We start from the raw sequence: 15,214 nt of genomic DNA, 5'->3' as shown, positions 1-15,214 counted from the left end.
TAGGCAATTTTATGAATTGATGCTTGTTTTAAAAAAATTACCTTATGCTAAAGCCCTAAGATGTACTAACTATGAGGGTCTTAAAGGTTGCCTAGCATAACTGAGTTTTGAGTCTTTCAATAACAACAGGAGGAAGCATTACTAAATGACTTTTGAAATCTTTTCAATTTCTTGATCTATAACTCTATGAGGCCCTCCAAATTTGCTACACTCTGTTGCCAGATCAGCTCATTAGGCCTGTGTTTACAGAATTTGAGCTCTAAAGACATCACTTTCAAGACTCTCAATGTGGACTTCAAAAAAGAGATTACTTAAAGTATTTTCCTACAGAGGAAATATTGGTCAGAGGTTCTAATCGTTTCGTGTGTGTCATGTACAACACACACATACACACACATTCACAGTGGCAATTTAATGAGTTCTATGGACCTTTCTCAGAATTATGTTTGTAAGTCTTCAATTTGGCTAGAATTAGAAAACCAATTATATTGAAATAAAGTCATCAAAATACTGAAAAAAGAAATTTGTTAAAAACTTCCTGTTCTATTTGGAGCTATGCCTAAAGGGTTATATCCATTAGTGTCTCTACTGGATTTATATGCCAAAGAGATCATAAAAGAGGGAAGGGACCCACATGTGCAAAAATGTTTGAAGCAGACCTTTTTATAGTGGCAAAGAACTGGAAATTGAGTGAATGCTCATCAACTGGGGAATGCCTGAATAAGTTATAATATATGAATGTAATAGACTACAACTATACTATAAGAAATTATAAGCAGGCTGATTTCAGAAAAACCTGCAAAGACTTACATGAACTAATGCTAAGTAAAGTGAACAGAACCGAAGAATTGTACAATCATAACAAAATTATGTGATGATTAATTGTAATGGACTTGGCTTTTTTCCAATTTTTTTTGTTCAGCATGACAAATATGGAGATTTGTTTAGAAGAATAACACAGATTTAATCTATGACAGATCGTTTGCTATTTAGGGGAGGGAAGGGGAGAGGGGAGACAGAGAAAAAAATTTGAACACAAGGTTTTGTAAAAATGAATGTTGAAAACTATCTTTGCACATATTTGGAAAAATAAAATAGTATTAAAAAGAGAGAGAGAACTCCTTGCTCTGATCAATTTCTAGATATACCACTCTTTGTATTTCCTTTATATACTAAAGGCTAGTCATAAAAACTTATTTTGACACCTAGTCTTGCCTTCTATTTGAAAAAGTTTGTATTTCATTTAGAAAACCTATATTTCTTTTGGATGACATATTTACTTCAGCAAAATTTTCTATAATTATCTAAATTTTTAGCAAGTCTAGTGAGTTTGAAAGGCTTTTAAAAGGTTAGTATGTAATACTGAACACAATAGATAAAGTCCTGGATCGAATCAGGAAGACCTAAGTTCAAATCCAGTCTCAGATAGCTGGGTGACCTTGAGTAAGTCCCTTAACCTTGTTTGCCTCAGTATCCTCATCTGTAAAATGAGCTGGAGAAGAAAATAACATATTACTCCATTATCTTTGCCAAGAAAACCTCAGATAGGACCATGAATAGTTAGACATAACTAAAAAACCAAATAAGCCAGGATAAACCAATTCTTACATAAGAATTATAAAATTTTATTCTACTAATAGCATTCTTAGGTGGGATGGAAACAGTGGCTAGAATAAATTAAATTAGTTTCTCAAAAATAAACATGGGAATTTCAATGTTATCATTTTTGCACTTCTTGTATTCTCCATCCCCCACCCCAAGAAGATTGGTGACATAATGATTAGAACAGTAGGCATGGAGTCAGTAAGATCTGAGTTTAAATATGGCCTTAAATATGTATTAGTTATGTGACTTTGGGCAATTCACTTAACATAATGGGCAAGTAGATGATATAGTAGATAGACTGGCAGTCGTGGATTGAAAAAGACTCATCTTCCCGAGTTCGAGTCTAATTGCTAATTTTATGAAATCCTGGGCAAGTCACTTAATTCTATTTGAGGCAAATAAATGAGGCAAATCCCTCATCTGTAAAATAAGCTGAAGAAGGAAAAGGCAAATCACTAAATATTATTTTGTTAAGAAAACCCCAAATGGGATCACAAAGAATTGGATATAACTGAAACAATAGAATAATATCACTCAACTGTAAAATGGTAACAATAATAGTATTTACCTCCAAGTATTGTTGTGAGGATCAAATAAGATACTATTGGTAAAGTGTTTGTCACATAAAATAATCTTAGTTCTAAGGAGGGAAAGAGATAAATGCAATCTTACCTTTTCTCCTCGCTCTCCAGCATCACCCTGAGAAAAAGAAAAGATGTGAAGTACATTATTCATGCATTCAACTAGATACTGTTGATGAATGAGTTTGATTGGAGGTACCTGATAAGATGAAAGAAAATATGGAGATGGCACACCTAAGTTCATGATAAAGAAGGTGGTACAAATGAAAAATTATCTACTAAATTCTAAGATACTAGGATAAAAGGACTCCAGAATTTGAGCAGAATAAGTACAAAATCAACACAAGAACACCTGACTTCTTATTAAGAGTGATGAGCTTTAAAAATAACTTTCTGTTCTACAAAATGAAATATTGATCAGAGAAAGTGGCTGTGTGATTTTGGAGAAGAAGGTAGGAGTCCTGGATTTTTTATTTTAGATCCAAATGTTGACTTACTATGTGACTATTAGATTTTGCATTCTCAGTTTCCTAACTTGTAAAGTGAAATGATTGATTGGCTTTATTCTTCCCTGCCCAAAAAGTCTTTCATTCAATGACTTAAAGCAGGATATTGACAACATAGATGCTGTCTTGGGGTAAAAACAAGCATTGATTCTAGGCAGACTATTCAAATCTAGAATATCATCTTGATTCTTTGCATATGTATTGTTATGATCCAAGGAAACATACAACATATTCAATATACTGTCATGTGGATATTGGTGGTGTTACAACTTAAGTTCCAGGCAGCATCTGTAAATAGTCTGGTAATCTTTGTTTTGTTTAAATTGCTGTTAAAAAAAAAAGTTGCTTAGTACAACCTTCAGATTTCTCCTAGAATAAGGTTCTCACATTACATAAATGAAGTCAATGGGGCTACATCGCATTGTTATCAAAATACCAAAGAAATGAATTGTCAAAAGAATAACTTAATGTATTTTTGTGATAAATGATGTGGTGTGGTGAGGAGCCACCTGGACTTGGGATAAGGAAAATCTCTGATTGATCCTGTCAATCACAGGACCAAAGATCCCCTGAGTAATTTGTCTTTATCCTGTCCCTTAGCTTCAAAGCTGAGAATGATTCAACAGTGTGAATTTGGTTTGAGCCAAATGAAGTAATCTCAATGCCATAACACCCTCTGTACCCTCTACCTCACAACTACAGCAGTAAATTATGAATCCAATGTTTGCTGAAATATTACAGTACCCACTAGAATGTGAAAGAACCTAGAAATTTTATGAGTCTTCTTTATTCAGAAAGTACAAAATCAGGGAAATTCCTGGGGTAAAGAGAAATTCAATATAACTTTGCAGAAAAAGGACAGAAAGGATTTTTAAAAGCCCTAGAATGAATTATATGCATTCTGAAATAGCTACTTTTGTCAAAAGTTTGAGCAGAGGTCTCCAGTGCTCTCAGATCTTCTTGCTGACAGGATAGTTTAAGATGACTTCCATGTTCTTTTTCAAACTCATAACCTAGATTCAGTGGAAATTCTCTTTTCATTCTTAGAAGCTAACAGTGACCCTCTGGCTTTGAGTTTTTTTGGCCATTCTCATCACTCAACACCTATAAAGATGGTTGCTAGGCAACACTAGAATAGCACCATGAACATAAATTTCAGTCATTGGTATTTTACTATAGAGAAAGAGAACCAGACAGCTGAGGTCTCAAAAGTCTATTTCACTTGCCTCTTTTTTCTGGGCAAAGGACACATTTAAAAACTTGAAGTCTGTCCTTGGTACCTGTCAATGGTGATAGGATCTGTGAAATCAGCTCATAGGTATGTGGCTAGAGATACATAAAAACACAATTGATGAAATTAGACAGAATTCTGCTGTTTAAAAAAGGAAGCTCGCTAAAAAAAAATCTTTTGGAATTTGTCTGAATTATAATGTCAGTTATATTGTCCTTATACACTTCATTTCTCAACAAAGAGAAATTTTTCAGAAGTCAGTAACAACTACAGCTGCAAACCCTCTCAAGATCTTTCTTAACGATTTAAGTCATATCTATATTAACATTTAAATGGAGCAACATCTCAATCTGCTGTAGAAATGCTGCATTATTGAATAGGTAAATTTCTAGGAACAGTAACAGAAACTGTAGAAAGCATTTGAAAAAATTAAAAATCCCAGGCAATATGAATATGGTCTATGATTTTCAGAAAGTAATCATGGAAGAATAGAAAACACAGTAAACTTTGCAGCAGAAAACTTAGGTTTGAGTGTTTGATCTGAAACTTAATTGCTGATAGGGAATTTAATTTCCTTATCTAAAATGAAGAAAAATGATACCTAGACTACATAATAAATAATGGTTGGAGGAAAGTGCCCTGTAACCTTACTGTGCTATGTAAGTATTCATGGACCACCAATGAAACCATTAAAGTCATTTTGGAAACTGGATTTTCTAATGATAGCCAATAATCTTTGCCAATTATCTGTGATTGTACATAAAATGAAAACAAAGTAGATACCCAATGATTGAGAGAATAACTAAACAAGTTGTATTAGAGTAACAGGATTTAAAAAAAATATTTCACTGTAAGCCCTGCCAGACAGATCAGGCATGGTGGTCCATGATGGAAACCCCTGCTACTGGGGAGGCTAATATTGTGAGTGAACCTCTTGAGCTTGGGAATTCTGAACTGCAGTGGGCCAAAGTGATGGGAAGTGTGCACTAAGTCTAGCAACAATATGGCAAAGCTCTGAGAGTGAGGGGTCACCTACCCCAAGTTGGGATAGAGCAGATCAAAACTCTTGTGATAATCAGAGGGAGATCAGGCCTATGAGTAATCCCTGAATTTCTAGTCTGGAAGAAAGAGGAAGACCCTCTCTCAAAAAAAAAAGAGAGAGAGAAAAAAAGTAAGAAAGAAAAGAGGAAAGAAAGAAACAAAGAGAAAGAGAAGGAGGAAGGAAGGAAGAAAGGAAAGAAGAACTTATATCTATAAAGAATATGGGAAAGCATGGGAAAAACCTATGGAATATTTAATAAAGTTAAAAAGCAAGCAAGAGATAAAGAAAAAAATGATTACAACAACACAAAGAGAAAGAAAACAACAAAACAATCACAACTGAATGCTGTGAAATTATAATGGCAAAGCGTGGCCCTGAAGAAGAGATGAGAAAACTTTCTTCCCTTCTTTGTAGTGTGGGGACTATAGGTGTGGATGTATTGTTTTGCTGTACTGTTTTTTCCCTTTTTGGAAATGCAAAACATATTAATAAAGTTGAAAAAAAGGAGAAAAAGTTTGAGGTGGGGGAAGATTTTAAGTATATCCTATTTGCTAAATCAGGAAAAAGCATAATGAATATTAATCAGAATGTCACAAGCAATAAATTTTTTCACATAAGTATAAAGAGAAATCTAGTGTATCATGGCGTTAATAGGCAAAGAAGGCAACACAAGTTTAGCTATCAGGCACATCAAAAATGGGAATAACAAAATTTTATGCAAATTTTTATATTGTACAGCAATTGCACATGAATTTTTTTCTTAACTAACCTTAACCCCAGGTGTTCCATTCTGCCCCACTGTTCCAGGTAAGCCAGGTTCACCCTCAAAAGAAAACAGGAAATGTTACTGCATTAAATATAATCTTTGAATTTTCCTAGCCCTAAAAAGGAGATTCCCATCTAATTGGAGCTCCCCAAATTATGAAAATGGCATAGAAATAAAATGTTGAAAGTATATGTGTGTTATATAGTATGATATGGTGAGTAGTAGCATGTTGGATTTTAAAGTCAAGAAGCTCTGTGTTAAGATCCTCCCTCTGATATTTATTTGCTGTAGGATTTAACATTATTGAGGCTAAGCATCTTCATGTAAAATGGGGATAATAGTACCTACTTTAGAGAGTTGTCAAGAGGCTCACATTATATACAAAGACTTTAAAGTAATATATATATATATATATATATATATATATATATATATATATATATATATATATATATAGGTTTGTGAGTGTGTGTGTGTGTACATATATTAATCCTTTTCACTATAAGTGTCTATGAGATAATTAATATAGCTAGCATATATATTATATTTTTAGGACTGCAAGCCATTATAAAATATCTCATTTGATTCCTCCAATTATTATTATCCCATTTGATGGTTGAGGAAACTGAGGAAGAAAGAGGTTAAGTTACTTGTCCAAAGTTACACAACCAGTAAGTGTGTGAAGCTGGATTTGCATTCAGGGTTCCTGATTCCATGTCCAATGCTCAATAGAACATTACTGGGCAACTTAGCTGACAATTATTAACTTGAAAAAGTTCCCCATTTCTAAAGAATGGTGACCTCATTCAATGCAGCAAAAATCTAAACTATAAGTTTCAAAGAAACTATAAGTTTCAAAGAAACATTGGCTCTTTTTGGTATGAAAAAGGAAAATATGCGAGTCCATAGTATTTTGCGATAACCAAAAAGCTGTAAGAATCTTGCTTTTTATTTTTAAACATTTCTTAAAATCCATCAAATTATATGTTGCCTTAAAGGTCAGAGCCCTTCTTTTTACTGAGAATAGTAAAAGTACTTCTACTATGCAGGCAGTATTTCCCTTGATTTTAACAAAGCATCTGATAAAGGTCATGCTATGATTGTGGAAAATGTGGGAGTAAATGTACTATATAACTTTATAATTAGGAGGAGGCCTATAAATAGATTAAATGGCTGGACTTGGAAGAGCTATCAATAGATATCAAATGGAGGGAGGTTACCAGTGCAGTTCTACAAGATTTGTGCTTGGCCCAGTACTAATGAATATTTTTATCAATTATTCGATAAAGTCATAGAGGACAAATTATTAGGTAAGATAGGTACATCAAGTGTCTTGGATCAGAAGTTTTAAACTCAGATGGATACCAGTCAACCGACAAGACCACTGAGCCAAATTTAATAAAATGAAATTTAATAGTGACAAATATAGTGTTAAACACATGGGTTCAAAAAGACTATTTCACAAATAAAGATAAAGGGTTGGTTAAAAAATTAATTAAATTATGTGTTAACTAATTAGGTGTTGTATACGTTTAATATGAGCCAATTCAATGGCCGAGCAGCCAAAAAAACAAATATAGTCCACCCAGGATTAGAGAGAGATGGTAGTCCTGATGCAATATGATTTTGTGGTCCTCTGATTTTAGGGGAGGGGCTTCTATTCTAAACAATAAGTCAGTAATCCTAAATCTTCTAGCTTTGGAATATGCCTCTGGAAACTCCCACACCCAATCTGTCTGATTCTGACCACTTCCTAGACAGATAGCTTCTTGCCTCAGGAAACTCCCACAGATCAAATTGTCAGTAATAATCTGGTCAACAACCCCTTAAGAGACCACTCCTTCTCAGCCATAGAATTAGCATGTCTATGATTGAAAGCTGTATAAACTTATCTCCTTGCTTCAGTTTCTCTGCTGAATTCCCTTAGACTTCCAAGCCACTTTTTGTAATGGCAATGTTCCATGTAGAATATTGGTATTTATTTTGCTTGTTTCAATACCTTCTGATTACAAGAGAAGACTTAAGGCATGGTACTTATCTTCAAGTATTTGCAGGACTGCAGACATATGGATTTGTCTTGGTATGTTTTGTCCCAGAAGGGAAAATGTAAACAGATGAACTAAGACAGGAAAAAATTCCTAATAACATGAGCTTCTCAAAATTGGAGTGAAAGATCTATGGGGGGAGTGTGTCCTTAAGGAAACAAATGACCATTGGGAAGTTATACTGTGGAAACTATTCTTCATGGAGCTTAGATGATATAAGAATTCCAATTATGAAGTTTTGTAATTATCAAGTTCTTGTAATTAACATACAATTGCTCTTTTCTTGTCATTATCTTGGTTTAGGAACATAATCTTTTACCTCATCTACTATTATTGACTTCTTTCTATTTTGTATCTTTTTTCTCCTCTAGTCCATATTACATGGACTTTACAGGATTCTTAGTCTTTTATTTTTTATGTCATTAACTCCTTTAGTAGGTTGATGAAGCCTAAAAATTCCTCAGACTAAAGTTTTTAAATGCATGAAATAAATAAAATAACAAAGTAAACCAAGGATACTGAAATAAAGGTGTATTTTTTTTCTCATTCAATTTCATGGACCCCTTGAAATCTGTTTACAGCATATTGATTCCAAGTTAAACACCCATGATCTAATCCCACCATTCAGGACATATTTTACCAAGGTTTTCCATCCTTTTCTTCACCTGACACTCATATGGCACCATTTGCAATTATCTCACCATTCTTCTGATCATCTTCCACATGAAAAGAATGAAATTATAATGAAAAGTAGACCTATTCTAAAAAGGAGCTGGGCCATGACTGATCACTCTTGCTTCCCAGACCATTCCCAACCTCAGGCAATCTAGACAAAGTATCTACCGCTACTCAGAACTGAGTGGAACACAAATGGGCTGGAATTCATTTTAGATTAAATTCTTTGAAAGATTCTCTAATTTGGGTAGTGTAATAATTCCAATACTTCATCTCATCTTGTGCCCTGTCTTTAAAAGAACTAAATTTTGACCAAATCTCTAAATGAGGAAGAGAAAAAAATCCTGGATCTCTCCAATGTTTGGTTATTTAATTATCATTTCTCTCATTGATGAAATCTTTCTAATCTCCTAAGGCCCAATTCAGGTGCCACCTTCTTCAAGGAAATTTTCCCTGATTCTCCCTAGCCAAGAACTTTCCCTCCATTCTCAAATCTACCTAAAAGTACTTTGTGGCTGTCATTTTTCCTTTGTCTCTAGTAGTCCTAATCCAGCATAGTATTTATCTATATATATACTCTATAGCTCCCTCAGTAGACTGTAATCTTACTGAGAGTAGGGGCTATATAATTTAAAATTTTTAAATGCTTAGCCCATGATATTTAATAGTGTCTGTTAAACTGAATTCAATCTCTCCTCTTCTTTCTTCTTATGCAGTGCATCATACTTATTTATAGACTTGTCATATTTCCTCTAGTAGATTAAGAAAAGCATTGTGGATGAGTGGGTAGGGGACTAGATTTAGAGTTAAGGAGATCTGATTTTTTTTTAATTCTTTTACTACTCACTAGCTAAATCCTTCTGCGCAAGTCATAACCTCACCCACTTTCAGTTTCTTCAACTATAAAAGCATATGGGTAGAAGAGGCAGATACATATAGGAAAATGATAAGATGAAAGAGTTTAATTTTGTTTATAAAAGAATAGTTTTTATGCCTTGTTGGATCATTCCCTGCCCACCTAAATCTGGCAACATTTCAAACTTCCAAATGATAAGGAAATTCTATAGGTAACAGTTAGAAAGGATAAGTTGCCCAGTGTCACATAGCTAATGTCTGGATCTGGATTTGAATTCAAGTCTTTCTGATTTTAGGCCCAGCATTCTATTCACTGTGTCATCTAGCTATCCTTTTAAGTATAGTTCTTACTCACTATAAATATTTGTAGAATTAATATGTATTTACTTTTTAACATTTTAAACATTTAAACATTTAACATTTAACATTTAAAACATTTAACATTTAAAAAGAGGAAAAAAATGTAAAAAACAATACCAGGTCTATGTCTAAATTAGTCCCCGAATGCCTCAACTCCAGGGATTGGAACTTCAGCAGAAGTTCTAATTTACCTGAAAAACTGTTGTTCTTGTTGACTATAAATCAAGGTTAAAGTTATTGTTCCAGTTTTTATTTGATATATTTTTAAAGCACCAAAAATGGAACCTTCTTCATCTACTCCCTGGAGTAGTTCCTATTCAGCAAAAGCAAATTTGGTAGTAAAATGGGGATAACAGAAATAAGATATCCTCCAATGTAGTTTTAACTTCTAAGACATAATCTATCTGTTATACCACTTATACTATTCTTACTTATCTTCTCAGAAAAACGTTATTTTGATAGGTTAACATTCATGTCACACTTCTTGAAATAAGATTATCACATTACTCCTCCAAGTTCTGACTGGGATATAAGGTCCCTTTGTTATAGCTAGACCACATATACACTTTTCTCTTTCCAGAGATGACATAGTAGATTTCAATAAAATTAAAATGATATATATACAGGTAACAAATTTTCTGTATAAAAGATTTTGGAGTAAATGTTTGAAGTTTGGTAACATTTATATTCTTAGAAAAAATTAGTTCAAGCACAATTAAGTTGTGCTGATATTGTAGAAATTTGTAGAAATTGTAGAAATTGTGTACAGGTAAATCACTCAAAATGTCATAAATGAAGGTGGAAATCTAAAGATAAATCCATGGATTTAAAATTTCCACTTTGATGATTTAAGTACAATTTAAATTGGATGACCAGGACAAGAAAACTGGCTACATTTCCTATTCAACAAGCATAAAAGTAAATTCCTCATTTTTCATCCAGGCATGGTGTACATCAATTATTTTTGTAGTTAATCATGATTAACATATCATCTTATTCGTAACTAAAAGAAGGATAATAAAGGAACTCACCATTTTCCCATCCATTCCTGGAATTCCAGGTGCTCCAATAGAACCCTAATGGGAAAAATATAATTGGTTTAGGCAGACATTCAGATTATAAAATGCTTTCATGCTGAATTTAAATGTTTGTATATCATATATTATCAAATGTTCTATTCTAAAACCTCCCCAAAGCATAGATATTACTCGGATTTATTGAAGGATATACCGCTTGGAGCATATTCTCTGAGGGGAATCTATCAAGTAAGATAAAACAGTGACTTTAAGTTTTAGTGGTAAGCTGTAAGTGCTAAGCAAATACAACTTCACTATGCAGAGAAAGGCTCATTATCTCCAACAAGGTTACCTTGTTGGAATCCTTAAACTTCATAGCATAAAAATACAAAATGAACTTTAGTTCTATGTCACCCATTTCTCACTAAAACAGGGACAAAGTAGTAGGAAATGAGAAAGTTTTAAAAACTAATCGGTTTTAGACTATAAATATTAATTTAATTATTGGTGAAAGATCTTTATCAGCAATTAGTTCATACATTAATAGAAGAACTAAATTGTATCCCTATTGAAATTTTTTTCAAAAAGTGAAAGCATAAAACATGGACAAAAAAAAAAAAAAAGCATTATGATGATGAAAAGCCCTGAGTTTTCAATTCAATAGGGCAAAAGTTCCTCTCAGGTCTAAATGTATAATCTTTTAATACTAAGTTGTAACTAAATGGATAGACCATCCTCCTTAGAGGAGTGAATAAAGCAGTTGATAAAGTTTATTCACAAATGTGAATAAAGCAGATAATAATAAAATTGGTTTCATCATACATTTAAGGGCAATAAGTAATGCTGTTTTATTGATACCTTCCGATTTCATCCATAGGGCTCATTATGAGCATAATCAAGGGGACTTCTATGAAGATAGATGCAATGTGTATATTAATAATTGGTATAGAAGGTAAAGATAAAGAGATACTCCACAAAGAACTTGACAAGATCTTTCTATAGATGATTTATGTATATATATGTGTGTGTGTGTGTGTGTGTGTGTGTGTGTGTGTATATGTGTATATATATATATACACATATATACACACACACACACACACACACACACACACACACACACACACACACACACCCTCTGATAATCGATCATTTCATTGTGAAGATGGGGCCACAGAAAGACAGTAAAAAGTATGCTGGAGAATATAGTTTTAGATTAGGCTGATAGATGACTTAGAAGAACACTTTTTTTTCTAGAAAGATTGGATATAAATACAAACCCACACCACCAAAATGAAATTATATCCAAAAAAATAAAAGCACTAATTACCAATGTTAGAATAAATTCAGAATCAACAATCTATGGATAGTCAGATCTGTAACTAGCAAATTCTCACAGTAAAGGTTACAGCTGAAACCAAATTAGAAAAAAAGAGAAGAAATGCTGACTGTAAATGCAAAACTGAGATGAAAATGTTGAATGTAGATATGACAAATCTTACAATCCATACAGCAAAAGTTAAGTGAATAAAGAATGCAAATTGCCAAGGCTTGAACTAGAATTGAATGGGCAATATGATAAATTAACCATTATGTACATATGCATTCAAAGTTGTACAATGTGCCAGGCTCAAAATTAAATAGGAGTCAATCAGGCTGGATTGCATTTGTGAAATTATACTATACTTTTAAGATTCCAAATTCTCTCTTTCATCAAAACTCATGGTTTTTTTTTTCTTTCTTTGTAATGACTATCATTCTATATAGCTGTAAAACTACCATGATCTCTGAAGAATCATAATTGCAGATCACCCAAAAAGGTCTGGAAAGACATGATGGGTATAAGTAAACTAAAGCAAATGACTTTCAATAGCTCAGAGTAATGGAAAGAGAGAAGGAAAGTGAGAGAGAATGAGAGAAACAGAGACACAGAAAGAAAAATCATCAAATGGAGAAAGAATCACCAGTCAGTTGTAAAAGTGAGGGACAAATAAACAGACTGTATGTTGGCTTGACACCCACAAAATATTCAAATTCCATGAAGGCTCCCAACATTTAAGCTCAAGACAAGAGTCCCCCAAGATATGAAGTCATACCCATGTGATTGTGATTCTGACTGTATTGTGATCTGAACGGAGAAAGAAGTAACCACACATATTCTTGTTATTCAGCTGACTCCTTGGGACACTATTTTAGAGTTTTCTTGTCAAAGTTAACTGAATAGTTTGCTATTTTTGTCTCTAGCCCATTTTACAAATGAGGAACTGAGGCAAACAGGATTAAAAGACTTGCCATAAAGATACAAGGAAATACATTTAAAAAGGAAAAACTCTTGCTCTAATATGGCTTCAAACCCACTTTTTTTTTTTTTTTTAATGTGTTAGACCTTTATTTCTCTGGCTATCAGGCTGGAATTTTCAATTGTCTTCCAGGTATGTTCAATTCACTGATATCTCAAAAGCCGTCATCCAAAAATGGAATTCACCATCTTTCATTCTAAACACATCATTTCTCTTGATGCCAATTAATCAGATAAATTAAGTGCAAAATACTTCTTTATCAATCACTTGATTAGTTAAAAAAATATTTGCTTGGTAGCTTTTATTATATTGTCCACTTAATTTTATGTATAAAATGGCTTGTGTGTATTTCTCTAGAACCTCAAAGTTTCCTAAAAAGTAAGTTTATGACTATTTAGTAGCTGTAGACTAAGCAAAATTCTAGGCTAGCTAGCAAGCTATCCATCTTTTAATCAAAGAATTGTTAAATTGAAAATGCCAAATCAAAGATATATTGTTTGACCATTGTATACAAGTCCACTATCTTGATGGAGCATTTTGTTCTTGAAGAGTGTTATTTCCCGACTTTATGAAATATTTCAACCTATGGCTACTTATTTCCCTTGTCATCTGCTGGCCAACACATGATCATATAATGATAATTTTCATGATTCCTTAAAAACTAGAAAATTAAAATCTAATCCTGTTTTTATCCTCTATGAATCAAGCATACTAATCTTGTTAAAGTTAATATGTGGTGCTAACAAAAATTATTGCTTAGATTGAAATTCAAACACACCAGCTGGTGACACTGATCTATCCTTAGTGCTTATAGTACATATGTACCATGTAGTTCAATGGCTTACAGTAGAAAAATTTAAGAATAAAAACAGCTCTTTCCAGACTCATGAGTTTCAATTACATGAAACAAAAGGTAACAAAGAAAAATAAACTATTTCATAGTAGAACCAATTAAAAGGCAAGAAAAAAGGTTTAAATATTTGGTGGAGAGGAAAGCAAATTGTATAATATGAAAATTCTTAGTACTCACAATAACTATTGTTCTCTGGATTTACAAAGACCAAAACTGGATGTCTGTATTCAAATTATGTGAATATAAATCCAATTTTGAAATGGCAATGTATTAGAGGACAAGAAATAGTCATTAAATATTATCCAGAGCAAAACTATGACATCCAGTCAGGCACAGAAAGACATTAAGACATATTTCCAAATAGTCTTTTTACTTCCTCTCTCACATTATACCTTCCTCTCTGACTATGGATATAGATAATCCATGTTTTAAATTCAGCATGTACATTCCTTTTCTGGTACTAGAGAACAACTGTTTTGTTTTTTTTTTTTTGTTTTGTTTTGTTTTGTTTTTGGCTTCTGTAAAATGTTAAGATAGTTCTATCTTAATTGAAAAAGACTTTATTAAAATTACGACTTCTTTTGCCAAACAACTTGAAGATTTCTGAAGAAAAGTAATGTATGCTCTTTTTACTGTTAATATTGTGTGTGCTATGAATGGACTTGTAATTTTGTCTTGACATGAATAGATTAGAATAGTTTTACAATTTCACATTGGAAACATTATTGTTTGGGTTTTTTTAATAGTTTTTATTTACTAGATATATGCATGGGTAATTTTACAACACTGATAATTGCCAAATCCTTTGTTCCAATTTTTCCACTCCTTCCCCCACCCCAGACCAATACATGTTAAATATGTTAGAGTATAAATTAAATACAATATATGTATACATGACCAAACAGTTGTTTTGCTATACAAAAAGAATTGGACTTTGAAAAAGTGTACACTTAGCCTGCGAAGGAAATCCAAAATGCAGGCAGACAAAATTAGAGGGATTGGGAATTCTATGTAGTAGTTCATAATCATCTCCTAGAGTTTGGAAACATTATTGTTAAAGATGTTGTGTTCTTTTATTTTGGTTTAAAAGGTTATGTTTTAACAGATAAGTATTTTTTTAAGGCTGCAACTCTGGATGCAATATGAAATTTAAAAATAGAGAACAAATTCATGCTATCAGTGATTCTATTCTGATTTCTTGAGTACTTTTTTTTGGACAGGAATATAATATTACTTTTATACTTAATAAATTTTTGTTTAATTGGGAATTCAGTGTAAAATGATGGCAAGGAGCCATTGATTAGCTTTCACTGATTTGTTGAATGACCTAATGATCTTATTTGGTATTGTATAATAATGTAATCCCTTAAGCTCTTGGT

General features: G+C 32.7%; 1 protein-coding gene across 1 annotated transcript in view; it reads right to left on the bottom strand.

Moving 5' to 3' along the window:
• Positions 1–15,214, bottom strand: part of COL25A1 (collagen type XXV alpha 1 chain) — a 535,802-nt gene that overhangs the window by 107,478 nt on the left and 413,110 nt on the right. Inside the window, exons 12-14 of the mRNA XM_074272507.1 lie at positions 10,698–10,742; positions 5,735–5,788; positions 2,278–2,304 (exon numbers count right to left, since the gene is read on the bottom strand). Of these exons, the coding sequence (XP_074128608.1) occupies positions 2,278–2,304; positions 5,735–5,788; positions 10,698–10,742 (126 nt within the window). The remainder of the gene's footprint in view (positions 1–2,277; positions 2,305–5,734; positions 5,789–10,697; positions 10,743–15,214) is intronic.

This window comes from Sminthopsis crassicaudata, chromosome 6 (genome assembly GCF_048593235.1).
Source record: "Sminthopsis crassicaudata isolate SCR6 chromosome 6, ASM4859323v1, whole genome shotgun sequence".
NCBI classification, from domain to species: Eukaryota; Metazoa; Chordata; class Mammalia; order Dasyuromorphia; family Dasyuridae; genus Sminthopsis; species Sminthopsis crassicaudata.
Note: the sequence above shows the minus strand (reverse complement) of the source record. Positions and strands in the feature narration are given on the sequence as shown.